Source organism: Hippopotamus amphibius, chromosome 14 (assembly GCF_030028045.1).
Source record: "Hippopotamus amphibius kiboko isolate mHipAmp2 chromosome 14, mHipAmp2.hap2, whole genome shotgun sequence".
Taxonomy (NCBI): Eukaryota; Metazoa; Chordata; class Mammalia; order Artiodactyla; family Hippopotamidae; genus Hippopotamus; species Hippopotamus amphibius.
Window position 1 is genome coordinate 34276668 of NC_080199.1, and position 14971 is coordinate 34291638.

Genomic DNA, 14971 nt, shown 5'->3' on the forward strand with positions numbered 1-14971 from the left:
AAAATGGTCCTGTTTCATCCAGTTTTCAATTTTATGTATAATTAATTGAAGGTTTAACTGCAAGACTTAATATTTTCTCTCTATCAGCTCTGTGGTCATCAAAATTCCATTATTAACGTTTTGTCAGCATCAGTAAAGTCTCACATTGCTGCTGGGCTTTTAATGTGTTACCGTGAAAGCAAACGTTTATAGACCTGGATTTTGTTTCTTCTTGTAGGTTGATGAGGTAATGCTAACTCTGAAGCAGGCTTTCAGTACGGCCGCTGCCCTGCAGAGTGCCAAGACCCAGATTAAGCTGTGCGAGGCCTGCCCTATGCACTCTTTGCATAAGCTCTGTGAAAGGATTGAAGGTACAGTATAAGTCGCCCTTGGCAAAGAGGAGTTTGCTTTGGCTTTGGGGAAGCGAGAAAGTCGCTACTGTCATTGAATGCTTCTTTGTCTCGAGGTGAACCAAGAGCCCCAAGAATCATTTCTCATGTCCAGTCACATTTGTGCTGTCAGTCTCTCCTAGGTGCTTGGCTCTTTTTCCTCTTTCTTTGTCTTTCTTTTGTGTTTTTTACACTTTTCCCCAAAGGCAGACTCAAGGGAGGAACTTACACTTCCCACAGTTCTTAAGACTCTGCTATGTGCACAGTGGGAACTGACCAAATATTTGTTACATGAATGAGGGGAGGCAAAACCATTCCAGAATAGCGACTGTTTAAATCTTTCTGTTTTTCCCTTCTCACTTGATAATGTGTTCTTTTTTTCCTAAAGGTTTAGAACAAGAATGAAACTTGCATGGCTTTTGAGGGATGTTTGAAAACACACAAATAATAGACATGATGTCATAACGCAAGTTTTTTTTTAAAAATGTGTTTTGAGGAGGGGGGGAGTAGTGTGAGGGAGAGGTGATTCTGACTTAGTTTCCCTTTCTTCTCCTTGTCTCTTACTGTGCCAGGGAAGACACACAATTTGATAAACAGTTGTTAAGCATCTGCCATGTGCCAAGCAGGGATGATTGAGATGTGGACTATGCCTTCAGGAAGCTTAGAGTCTAGAGTGGAAGACAGACGAGTCAGCAAGTAAATGCAATTCAGTACAATAGGTGTTAGAGTTGATGGGGAGAGCGCGGATTCAAGAACAAAGCAGACAATGGACTAGCCATCGTAAGTGCAAATTATTGTATCTGTTCAGTAGGCAGGAAACTCATAGGCACATGGCAAAATTGATGATGAACAGCCGTATTTATTGAATATCCACTCAACGTGTGAACAAGGACTATTTAAATGTAATATTCAAATTTTGAAATTTATAATTATAATTTTACAGAATGCACCTTATTTTCAAACATATATGTAACCTTTACAAAACTGGAAGATTTTTTTGGTGTACGGTAAAGAGAATATTACAAATCTGGGAGGAAAGGCTGAATGATTCAGGAAATGGTGTTAGATCAACTTGCTATCCAAAGAGACAAAGATTCCTCCCACTTATCCTACTCAAAATACATTCTAGATGGATCAGAGTCCTCAATGTAAACAAACAAAATACTAAAATCATTCAAAGAAAGTGCAAATGTTATTTTGTCCCTGAACAAGAAAGCCTTTATTAAGACACAGAAATGCAGAAACTACCAAAAGAGGACATTGACAGATTTGACTTCATAGAATCTTAACATTTTTACATAACAACTGCTTACTTGAAAGTCAGATGATAAGCAGCACATGAGGAGATCTCAGATGGCTGTTCAGAATTTGTAAGGACTGTTATTATCTATAAGAAAAGCATACAACCACCAGTAGGAAATTACGCAAATCATATTAAAGAAACAGTCCTCTGAAAAAAAATTTATAGTTTTAGAGACCTTTGTAAAGAAAGAGAATGCAAATTATACATCCAGAATTAGTTGGGTCTCTTCCAAGATCGAGAAGAGACAGAAACTTAAGGTTCCCCAGCTTCAAAGTATGCATGTATCTGCAGGGAGCAAAGGAAGGGTTCGTGTGGACCGGAAAAGATTCACACAGGCTTCTTTTCCTGAGGCCTTGGATAACACCTTCTGATAGGATTTTTTACCCTTGCCTTTGACATTGGGCAAAGGGTGTAAGATTGGGCAGTGCTCTGATAGCAAGAAAGAAAGGAATAACAGTAACACAGATACTCTCATAAGACGTACTGTGTCTCGGCTCTATTGTGTTTTCCATATATTAGCCCACTTAATCCATATAGAAATCCTGCAAGATGGGTACTGTTTTTAATCCTCATTTTACTCATGAGGAAGCAGGCACTGAGACACGTAGTGGGTAATAACTGCCACATCCTCATTGCTTAGGAGGGGAAGAACCAGGATTTGAACGTGTTCAATCTGTTTCCAAAGCATCTCGGTGCTTCTTGCGGAAAGAATATCAGAAAGCCAGGATTTTCAGAAGCAAGCTGTCTTGAAGCCTTGGCATCAGTGTGTTTCCCAAAGAGTTGTTCTCATCTGGGGAAGATAACGGTGTGAATTCTAAACTCGTGTTAGGCTTAAGTACAAAGTATAAAGCTGGCAAAAGGACCACATTCAGATTCAGCACAAATTCATAGGAATGGAAAGTAAGAAAGATATTTAGAAGTGTCTAGATATTAGTATTTCATATCACTTACTCAGAATTATAGAATCCTGTCGATACCTTTGGCTGCATTACTAAGGAGTTCTTTTTCTACTGAAAAAAAAAAAAGAAAGGGAGGAGATACCTATGCTGATGTGAGTTCTCTTCGTCTATGCCCGTGTCAAGGGAGCCTTGCCACTTAGACCGGGAAGAGCAGCACCAGCCGTGTTGGGGACCAAAGTGAATCCAGGAGGCAGTGTCTAAGGGGACCGTCTCTCAATGATCAGAGTGTGAAACTAAAGTGATGTTGAGCCCTGTAGAGATGGAACAATTATCCTCAGTTGGGTTTTCCTAAAATAACGTGCATGAGGGCTAAATAATGTACTTACCTCTCAGGATCCGTTAATTCACTAACCAGTGACTCCAAACGGAGGGCGGGGAAGAAGGAAGTCAAATCAGATTGGAGGCGGTGTAGGGAGCATGCATAATTTGAAAATAAATACACTCCAGCTGTTTGCAATTCCTCCCCTGAAATAGGACTAAAGAAACTTCCTGGGCCATAGATTTAGTTACATACTTAAAGTCAGCACCCTCTTTACTTCTCCCCTTATTAATCTTTTATCCTCCTACGCATGCTAATAACGTGCTGGAATATTAAACAACATAAAACGAAACAAAAAAATCATGTGAATCAGTTTCTTAATATATTGCCTAAGGAGCCTCTGAAGGAGACTTTGTCAGCAAATAATAAGCTGTAGTAGGGTGGCATCACACCACTGAAGTGAATTGTAGTGTTTCTGCACGTGATTACAGAGATTTTCACAGCGTTTTGTTGTACCTTGCACAAAGAAAGGCAGAGCTCAGAAGTTTTCAGAAGTTTTTCGTCTTTCTAAGTCCCATTATATACTGTGGTTTAAAACAGGTCCAGTGGTGGCACTGTACACATTGTAACCATCATGACATGAATTCTTGTTCTTTTAAAACAATATATATTTTGAGGTGAGTCTCTCCTAGGGATTTGAAAGTGCAGTCTACCTGTAACATTCATTAAATATTATATGTAGCTAGATATCCTCTTTCTAATCAAAGTACAGTAGCAATATTATAAGGGACCCCTAACTGTGTAAAGGAGATCTCTTCCTTAAAAATGGATGGTCAAATTCAAAAAGATACAGGTACCACAGTGTTCATTGCAATGCTATTTACAATAGCCAGGACATGGAAGCAACCTAAATGTCCATTGACAGATGAATGGATAAAGAAGATGTGGCACATATATACAATGGAATATTAGCCATAAAAAGGAATGAAATTGGGTTATTTGTAGTGAGGTGGATGGACCTAGAATCTGTCATACACATGAAGTAAGTCAGAAAGAGAAAAACAAATACTGTATGCTAACTCATATATATGGAATCTAGAAAAATGGTACTGATGAACCTAGTGACAGGGCAGGAATAAAGACACAGACATAGAGAATGGACTTGAGGACACAGAGGGCGAGGGAGAGGCTGGGACGTAGTGAGAGAGTAGCATTGACATATATACACTACCAAATCTAAAGTATATAGCTAGTGGGAAGCTGTTGCATAGCACAGGGAGGTCAGCTCGGTGCTTTGTGACGACCTAGAGGCGTGTGATAGGGAAGGTGGGAGAGAGACTCAAGAGGGAGGGGATATGGAGATATATGTATACATACAGCTGATTCACTTTGTTGTACAGCAGAAACTAACACAACATTGTAAAGCAACTATACTCCAGTAAACACATAGAAGAAAAATGGATGGTCAGGTGCATCGTTGTAAATATGAATTACATTTCCCCTGTAAAAAATTTATAAAAACAAAAATGTTTTCATGGAAAAAATTTTTGCCCAAGAACTTAATATAAATTATATGTAGAAGTACAATAGATATATAAATAGTATGATATAAAGAGGTAAACAATGTCCTGGGAAAATAGTAACACTAAAAATGTCCCTAGATACTAATAATGTCCTAGAAGTTTTATTACCAACACCTGTATGAGGGGGAGAGCTTCCTGAAAGCTCTGTCTCTACTTTTTAATATTATTAGTTATTCTTTCCTTTTTAAATGTCAAGTTTTAAGCATAGAGATTTTGGCCAAGGTTGGTATTCACCTATGAGTTTCTAAGGTGGCTACGTTTGTTAGTATATTCAGTGGTATCTGGTTATGCTGTTGATTTGGTATTATGTAGACATTTTTCGTTAATAAGTGTGACTTCAAGATCACTGACAAGGGCCATTGGTTTTGGTGAGGAGGTTTTCCACTTTGTTTTAATCATTTCATTGCAGTGTTCCAAGGATTGTTGTAGGCAGGACCACACCTCTTTGAAAAGATTTAACTTCAGAGCCTGCTGGTGAAGGGACAAGCTGCAATGAGTTCTATTTTATAGACACACACACACAAACACACATACATATACATTTTGATCTCTGTGGCTAGAATCTGTTTAATACCAATCCCCATCATTTCCCGTAGGTCTCTACCCGCCAAGAGCCAAGCTGGTGATACAGAGGCATCTCTCATCCCTGACAGATAATGAGCAGGCTGACATCTTTGAACGAGTTCAGGTAACACTATTTAGAGTCCTCTCAAATAAGATATAAGGAGTGAGCATGGGACCCTGTTTCTGTGAGTTCCTTTTTCCATTTCTCCATCTGAAGTTAAAGATAGATATCCTACTGTACTATTTGATAGTGACTAGAATGCCGCTGCTACTTTTGTTTTTAAGAGCAGCTAAATGCTTAGCTTTATTTATGTTTGTCTGCCAGACAGATAAAACTATATGAGAGTAAAGTAAAACCATAGAAGCTGTGTTGCCATAATGTGCTCTTGGTCTGTGTGTTCAACAGAAAATGAAGGCAGTCAATGACCAGGAGGAAAACGAACTTGTGATTTTACATCTGAGGCAGCTGTGTGAAGCCAAGCAGAGGACACACATTCATATTGGGGAAGGCCCATCGGTGAGATGTTTTCTCCTTGACCTATTTTTATTTTTTTCATATATTCAGTCAGAATATCACAGAAGATGTAAAAGGAGTTTCTTTCCTCTGTCTTCTCATCTTTAGGGCTAAGCCCTAGTAGTCTTTTTTTACCCCTCAGCATTTTAGAAGTTTTATAGAAAATTGTAGGAAACATTGGCACATTGAGATAAAATAGTGATGATTTTAAAATGTAAAAAAATTGTGAGTTTTGGTAGAAAACCAGTAATAACAAATGCTCGTGATTTAAAGCCAACATACATTTTTAGTAACATTAATCCATTATTTTATTTCAAATTCATATGAATATCTTGTTTCACTAAAAACTTACACAGCCTTGAGAGGTAAAGAGCAAACATGCAAAGGACACAGTAATGTCATGGAAACAGCTACCCTGGCTGCAAACTAAAGGATGATATTTTTGTGCACGTGGTTTAGAATATGTTCCCAGCTGCATGTGGATAAAGCAAGACCACGGGCAACAACATCTAAGGAAATCATGACATATTCACCTCTTGATAATACTAATTCAGGCTGTCTTTATTTCACTCTATTCAAAACAAATCACATATCGTGTGATAAGTGATTCCTTAAATATTTATTATACAAGCAGTTCTACAGGACCTTCTATGAGCCAAGCAGTGGTGACAAAAAAAGACATGAATAATGATGTAGCCTACAGAGAAGAGCTCAAATAATCCAGAAGGGAATGCAGATGTAAATAGATACATATAATAGAGGCAGAAAGATGGCTTTTTAGAAGAATGCGGCCGTGAACACAGAAGTAGCTACGTGTTTACTTTGGAGCTGGAGTGAAGAGTAAGGGTAGAGGAAAGAATGAAAGAATTCAAGAGGAAGAGATTTTCGTGGGGGTGGAGCTGGAGTTTCAGGGGAGATAAAGTTTTCTAATCAGAACAGTTGAGGAATTGTGTTTTAAGAAAGCAACATTGAGCACAAAGTTTAAGTGGTAACTTTGTGACCATGACTGAGCATACTCCATGCAGGCTCTCCAAGGACATTCTGGTTTTTTAGGGTTCGCTTGGGGCTTGATGGGGAGTTAAGGCTGGAAGGCTAGGCAGCGGCAAGATGATGAAGAGCTTTAAGTGCTACTAGACCTGACTTTGTCATTAAAAGTAAGAGCAGGAGAAGATCGGAGTGGTACTTTAAAGAGATGATTCTTCTGTCACAGTGATGGTTGGTTTGAGGGTTTGGTTGGTGGGGTGAAGGGGTTGCCAGTGTTAGGACCGAAGCCACATTCTCCAATTAGGAGACTTGGTCATAGAATATATGAGAAGTGATTCATTTATCAAGTGCATATGAGGTACTAGGCAATGGAAATGAATAACAACAGCTCTTTGCTGACATCTAACTGTTTAGAAAGAGAAACCAACAAGCAATCAGATGAATTAAAATATGGAAATATGGTGTGATTGGCACAATGGCATAAGTATGTACCAGACAGAGATAGCACTGGGACATAAATAGATTGAGTGCTTCTGTCTTGAAAATGATTCCTGTCTTAGAGAGAGAGTAAACTGGAGCCCTGGAGATGTGAGGGAGGGACTGAGTCAGGAGCGATTTGGGAGGCATGATCCTTCGGACTTAGTGACAGATTGGATAGGTTTGTTTAGGAAGGGAGAGGCACTTGCTGGGACAGCCTTCAAGGTGTCAGATTCAGAGGAACTGGATGTAATAACTAGGAAATACAGAAAGAAGACACGAGCGGGGCAGGAGATGGAAATAAGAATTCAGTTTTGCAAGGGTGTTTGAGACTTAATTTGAAAAATTGATTTGGTGCTCGTAGAAGAATTTGAGCTGACATTATATGTGTAGAAGACAGGGAGCTTTGGGACAGATGTGAAGTCAAAGGGGGCTGTTCTGAGGAGCACTCACATTTCAGGCAATGAGTGAATTAAAATGGAGCCAGTGATAAGGACTGAAAGGGAGTAATAAGGTAGAAAGATTTATTATGGTGGATGACCAAGGCAGGAGAAAAGGTCGGGCAAGAAGATCAGCAATGTCCAGTGACATAGGAAGGTCAAGAAACATAGAGACTAAAGTCTGCTGGCAGGTTTGCTTGAATCGGTCGTCGATGGTGATAGCCGTGTTGACCAGAAGGCTGAAGGGAGTGACTAGGGCTGTGCGTTTTCTGTATGATGGAGGGCACGCAAGATCGCAGAGGAGAGCCTAGCAGAGAGTGTTTGTTTTCCTGCTGGTATACGTAAGTTCCTCCCCGCCTCTCTCTCTTTCCCTCCCTTGCTCCCTCTTTTCCTTTCTTCCCTCCATTTATTCACCTGGTATTCATTGAGTAACTGCTGTGTCAGGCATTGTGCGAAGTGCCAATACAATTTCCCTATTTTCTTCGTGTCACTCATCTCAAAGCCTTAGAATAATGAGTCATTCCAGTCCATATTCACAGCCCGGACCCAGTCCAGCCCACATTCCTATCCATTGTTTTCTGCTTTTCCATGGCGGTCATGTTTATCAGTAACTCCTTAGACGATCCTGTGGAGCCAGCTTCGGTATGGACCTTGATTACCTCCTGTGTAGACTGTGCCGAAGCCTCCCGTCTGGTCTTCCAGTCCCTGACTTCCCAGTCCTTTAGGTGATTTTCGAACACTCCTTTCATGTAAATCTTCCCCAAACGTTGCTTTCACAGAGATGCCCCTCTGCTTGTAAGTTGTAATCAGTACCTCTTCCTAATCATCCAGCACTTAAGACCATTCAAGGTTTTATCTCCAGCTCCACTTTCACACTTTCCACTGCTTCCCTCTGTTTTAGGCGAACACCTGCACTGACACCCTGTCCCATGAGCATCCCAGCCTCTATGATTTTGCCAGCACCATCCCCAGTGTTGGGAAAGTCCTCACCCCCTTTTTTCTGCCTACGTGAATCTGTGTGTCCTTTCTTCCTGACCATTGAGACCCACAACTCACGGTTCCACATTTTATCCTGACGTGTTGCTTTGTGTCACTGCTGTATGTGAACATATTTCCTCCCCAAGCAAAGGATGAGTTTTCTCTCTTGGAAGTTTTCTGGCACTAAGAACCATGCAATATACATAGTAGCTTTTTATCTCTATGTAGGATAAAATATTTAGGGAACCTCATATAGTGGACTCATTGTAGATTCCCGTACAGTTTAGTACTATCAATGAATATTTGTTGATCGAAAAGGGAAATGACCCACTCACAAATGAAGATGGAATTATAACAAAGGCATCAGTAGAATCCAGCATTACTACAAGATGTTTTGTTCTCTGAAACCTGTTTCTTGTGTTTTCCTTGGTGATGTGGATATAAAGTATGCAACTTGGAAAGGGATGGTTATAGTCGTTAATCAGAATAGCAGCAGTGAAAATGGACATCTCAAGTTTAATTTTTGTTAAGTGCAGCAGGAATATATTAGCAGAAAGGAAAGGCATAAACGGAAGACTTTACTTTTTTATGACTTACGATATTAAAAATTAAACCCTTTTGCTTATAGTCTGTGTGTTCACAGTATGGAGCCTAAATTATTACTTCTTAATAGAGCCAGAGAAGAATTCTTGTGCTTTTTAATGGCTTAGTCATAAGCCTGTCTTTAAAGCTTCATTTAACCTTGAGTATTTCCAAACTAAAATTTATGTTTTTCTTTCCATAGACTATTTCCAATAGTACAATCCCAGAAAATGCGACGAGTAGTGGAAGGTTCAAACTCGACATTCTGAAAAATAAAGCTAAGAGATCCTTAACTAGCTCCCTGGAAAATATCTTCTCAAGGGTAAGAGCAAACTGAGGTGTTATGTCTGTGTTTTCTAACTCCTTTGCTTCCTTCTCAGCTGGCTCACAGAACATTTCCTTAAAAAAACCCAAAAAACTATTAAGATAACTTTATCTTAAATAAGTTAACACTTATTTAAAATACTCTCTCCAAACCAGTGTCATTTTCAGACCTAGATTTATTCTGGTGCCTCTGATATCTGAATTAGAGCCGTGGAGATTTAGTAGTTACATGTAGTTACATGAGATACATGTATAGAAAAGGAGAAACAGAATATTGATGCCCCAGCCTATAAGAACATTTTATCATTTGCCACATAAAGTTATAAAGAAGCCCTTCTTTTGCTTATTCTTAGGAGCTGATAGGGAATGCTGAAAATAGTACATATAAGTTAACAGAAATGTGTGTATTCCATTCCGTGAATTTACATTTTCTGTTTAAAGATAAGCAAAATTATTTCCCTTCCTCTTCAGTTTCCTCTTCCTGAGCAATTCACTCCTAACGCTATTAGGCAAGACACAGAATGGTAGCTGCCTTGGGTTTGTAAGGCAGGGGAGCCACAGTGGTTCAGCGCAGGGGGACAGAGCCTGTGTGGATGCTGTGTGTGGGGGTGGCCCAGGGCAGTGTGTGGACACCAGAGTGCGGTGAGGACAGTGTCAGCCTAGGGGGGCAACATGGTTTCTGGAAGTGGCGTGTGAGCAGGTGAAGAGGGCATCCTGCAGAGGGATGGCTCAGTGCAGGGTATCACAGCCAGAGTGGAGGGGAGAAAGCATTCAAGGTGCACAATATGTAAATGTTTAAGGACAGTGGGATTCTGGGAGAAGGAAATTACAGATATAAAGAGGGGGGAAAGTAGAATGAATTCTGTGTTGTTGGATTCAACTCAGAGGTAGCAGTATGGAATCTTGGTTTTCTGTTCTGAGCAATAGGATTATATATACGTTATATGTAATGTGTGTGTATTAATATATAGGTGTGTCCGTAAATGCGCATATATGGTCCCTGACTTTGTCCACTGATAGGAACTGAGAACAGCTTTTCTATACATGCCAGATAGTAAGTTAAGCCCGGTTGGGTGACCCAGATTTTGGGTCTAGGGCTCAGATTTTGGTTTCTATATAGCATTCTCCAAGAAGGAACCATGATCCTGGGAGAAATGGCTAGTTGCCGGACTACAGGGAAAGTACAAGATAAATCCAGAGCATCTTGGCATTCTTGGTAGTAAGGAGGCAGTCAAAGGTGGCAGGATGTCACAAAGACATAAAAGCCTTGAAGGACTCCCACTGATGACATCTGAGACAACGTGAGTACCAAAGTAAATGATAGCAACAGATGGTAACTTGTCATATAAGATAGGAGACTGTGAGTCTGTTCTGATGTGAAAAATAATACACTGGAAATTTCATCATGATCAGGATATTTACTGGATAGAATTAATACCTATTAATTACAGAGGGAGAAAATAGCAACTTTACAATGGAAAAAGCTGGCAGGCACCACCTTAATCAAATGAGCAAATGGAACAGCATCAGCAAAGGGACAAATTGAAATCTGGCGCCTCTGGTACAAGGAATACAGAGGCACCTCTGTGGTATTCCTGCCAGAGGGGCAGTACCTAAACCTAATCATGAGGAAACATCAACAAGCCCACACTGAGATACAGTCTACAAAATAACTACCTGTTATCTTCAGAAGTGTTAAAGGCAGTAAAGTCAGGTGCGGGAATACACTGAGGCACAGTGACTTGTGATGTCTGGTGTTCTTATTTTTATTTCTTTGCGGGAACTCAAAATACTTTTATGGGTAATTTCTGTTAAAGATTGAAATTCTTCTAATTCTAACAAAAACCTTGCAGCAAGCACGGTCATTTGACAATGCTATTATTTTATTAGCAGAAAGCAGAATCTAGGAAAAGAGCCTCTGGAAGATTTGTCAGAAGTATGTTAATGCAATTTTCATAAAATTTTCCTACCTCCTCATCTTCAAAATTTATAAATCAGTTATGTTCTTTCTTGCTCTCTCATTCCTTCCCTTCCTCCTTTTCTCTCTCTCTCCCATCGTGTTTAGTGAGAATTTTAGTAGAAAGATCATATACGTAGGGGATCAGGGATCTGAATTCAAGATCTGGCCCTAGCAGGTTTTTATATTTATGATCTTGGACAAATTATTTACCTTTTCTAAGCCATTGTTTCCCCGCTTTGTTCACATTACCGTGAGGATGAAATGTCAGTATGTTAGGAAAATATCACACTGTGGATATGAGCCGGTACATACAGCAGTGGTTGGCTCTGAAACCTCTGTCATTTACAAAAATGACACAAGGGAATTTAGAGTGTGACGCTCTTTATCCCCCACTGAGGACCTTGGCATTCTGCACAGTACTTGCCTGGCTGACTTTGAAGTGCCGCTTACATAGCTTTGAACGTCTGCAATGACTTATCAGCAAGGGCACTGCCAATCTATTTTGGTCAAGGTGGATGCTGTAGCTTTTGTGTCCCAAAGTGCTGCCAAGTGCAATAAATTATGTGACCTAATAAGGTCTTACTTGCACCATATGCAGCAGACTGGGCTTCTTGAGAAGATTGGCAGCTACCCACGTTGTATCAAAGGTTGCACAGAAAAGGGGTTTTGCATACTTCTGAAACCTGTCAGTTTATTTTTTTTCTCTTGAGTGATATAGTAGGAAATTGACACTCTGGTCATAGTTTGGCTCATACTTGCTGCTATTTTTAAAAGTCAGAATATTTTATTTAACTAACTATAGTTGTTTATGAAATAGGATATGTTTTTAAAATGCTTTGAAGCTCAACTCATTAACAATTAAAAAGTGGATCCAAGGGAAAAGGCTTGAGATATGCGTTACCAAATCATAATATTGTAAAACTGAAAAAGCTGTCTGTTCAAAGGTGAAAAGACAAGAGTCTTGTATTCTGGTTGTTTGTTGCTTTTTCTTAAGTTGAAGTTTTCCAAAAGAGGAACATTTCCTAATATATTTATTAATGTGTGTATATAGTTCTAAAAGAGAAATATTTACTAATATAAAGTGTGAGTCGTTAGAAAATAGTCCTCATTTCATTTTCTCTGCAGAGTAGTAGCCATTGTCCTCACTTGTTGAAATGTGTGAATTAATGACTGTAGTAGGGTATAATTTTAAAGCAAGTTTATTTTTCTTTGTGTGTAAGAAAAACTCGTGGATAAAACACTCCTGTGAGTAGTATGTGTGATTTAAGTGTTTTTCTAATGATGGAAATGGTTTGATATCCATCTGACTACTTTCTCTATTGTGACCAAATAACCTGTCTGAGATCACCAGGCAGGTTGACATGTAAACGGCAGTTAAAAAATAGCAGAAAGCAACAAGGCCCGTTTTTCTTGTCCACACACATGAACCCAATAATCTATCAGCCAAGTGTATAGTTTGTTATAGGAAGTATGTCGTGTTACAGTGTAGAACTGCAGAACTGAAAGAGCCTTTATCAAGTTCTGGGGCATTTGCACAATAACCCTTAAGTGATGTAGGTTAATTGGTTTTATTTGTAATTCTAGTTTTCACAAAGCTCTATCTTCAGGAAGTAGTATTGAGTAAGAGCTCAAGAGCCTCACTTTATTTATTTATTTATTATAAATGTATTTTTATTGGTTGCGTTTGGTCTTGGTTGCTGTGTGCGGGCTTTCTCTAGTTGTGGTGAGTGGGAGCTACTCTTCATTGTGGTGCGCGGGCTTCTCATTGCAGTGGCTTCTCTTGTTGTGGAGCACGGGCTCTAGGCGCGCGGGCTTCAGTAGTTGTGGCACTCAGGCTCAGTAGGTGTGGTGCACGGGCTTCTTTGCTCCACGGCATGTGGGATCCTCCAGGACCAGGGATCAAACCTGTGTCCCGTGCTTTGGAAGGTGGATTCTTAACCACTGCGCCACCAGGGAAGTCCCAGAGGCCTCACTTTGAAGTTGTACTCCCTGAATTCAAATTGCTGCTGTGTCCTTTAACTGTGTAAACGTTGGCAACCTAATCTATCAGGACTTCAGTCTCCTTATCTGTAAAGATGAGCCAAAGAACTATACCTACTTCATTAGAATTGCTGTGGGGATTAACGAGATAATGCACGGTAAAGTACTTAGCATAGTACGTGGCACATGGTAAGCATTCAGTAATATTAGATGCAGCTATTAGATTTATGATTGATACAGTCGTTATTTAGGGAGCCACCAGAGATAGAAAACTATAATTGATATACATAGGTAAGAATAAACATTGCTTCTGTGAAACAAGATAGCATACCATAAATATAAAAGAATCCACTGAGAACAGGAAAGAACTCTTAAAACTTTCTGGTAGTGGACATAAGAAGAAAAATTCAATAGAAGGTTAGGAAACTAGTGTTGAGAAAAATCTTCCAGAAAGTAAAGCAAAATGACAAAGAAAAAGAAAATAGGAGAACAATATTAAAAGTTAAAGGAACAGTCTGGAGATCCAAACACCAAATGGTAGGAGTTCCAGAAAGAAAACGCATGCAGAAATTTTCAAAGAAATCATTAAAAAATTTTCTTAGAGCTAATGGACTTATTTCATAAGTTAATGGGCTTGGAAAATGACAATAGAAAGATTGAATAAAGCCACGCCAAGCCACTTCATTGTGAAATTTCAGAATGCCCAAAGGTAAACTTAGATTCTGCTCTGGAGAGAAACAGCAGGGCACACATACAGCTCAAGAATCACAGTGACATTAGACTTCTGTACCAGAAGACACTTGAGCAACGCTAACATATTCTGAAGGAACGTTTTCAGGCAAAATTGTATATTCAGCTAACAATTAAATATGAGCATAAAACAAAGACGTGCAGACATGTAAGTTAAAAAAAACTTTTTACTTCCCAGTCTCCCTTTCTCAGAAAGTACCTGGATATATGTTCCACCAAAATGAGGAAGTAAACTAAAAAAGAAGAAGACATGGGCTCAAGGAAACAGAAATTCCAACATAGAATAGCATCAAAGGAAATTTCTAGGTTGATAGTGAAGGAAAATACTGGAATCATCTATTCAGCAAACCTAAATTGTTACCAGTCCAGACTGAGACAGGAAGACAGAGGTCTCCAAAATGGGTAGCTCAAAGAATAAAGGTAATTAATGGAATATGTGATGTTTGACCACGTTGAGATTTATTGGTAATAGATTAATAATAAATAAATTAGTAGTAATAAATTAGTGATTACTGAGGTAGTTGTTAACTCCATGAAAAACAAATTGTGCAAGATGTGAGTTGTGTTAGCGATAAGATATGTTGCTCAGGTGCAAACAGTATTTACAAGGACATAAAAATACAGGCACAAAATATTGGTTTAACTGAAACTTGTGGTATAACTACTGAGAGACGAGGGGAGGAGAGAAGTGTGTATGGGGATGGGTGATGAAGTAGGAATCCTAAAGTCTCATCTCCCAGAGTAGGAAGTCAATAGGTAGTGCCTAAAATGTAAAGATTAAAGAATAGTAATGTAAGCTGAATAACAGAAGCATTTGTATGAATAATTTCAAGTGTTTGCTTTTGGGGAAGGGGATTCAGCATGTGAGAGAAGGGGCTAGTGATTGCCACTCATGATAAGTTTGGTAGCACAGTTAGACTTTTGAAACTTTGTGTAGGTATCACTC

General features: G+C 39.3%; 1 protein-coding gene across 2 annotated transcripts in view; it reads left to right on the plus strand.

The window, feature by feature from the left end:
* The window catches only part of TBC1D4 (TBC1 domain family member 4), a 171449-nt gene that overhangs the window by 116218 nt on the left and 40260 nt on the right, over positions 1 to 14971 (plus strand). For both annotated transcript variants that reach the window (XM_057707441.1, XM_057707442.1), the window contains exons 5-8: positions 218 to 350; positions 5069 to 5160; positions 5443 to 5553; positions 9214 to 9333. In XM_057707441.1, the coding sequence (XP_057563424.1) occupies positions 218 to 350; positions 5069 to 5160; positions 5443 to 5553; positions 9214 to 9333 (456 nt within the window). The remainder of the gene's footprint in view (positions 1 to 217; positions 351 to 5068; positions 5161 to 5442; positions 5554 to 9213; positions 9334 to 14971) is intronic.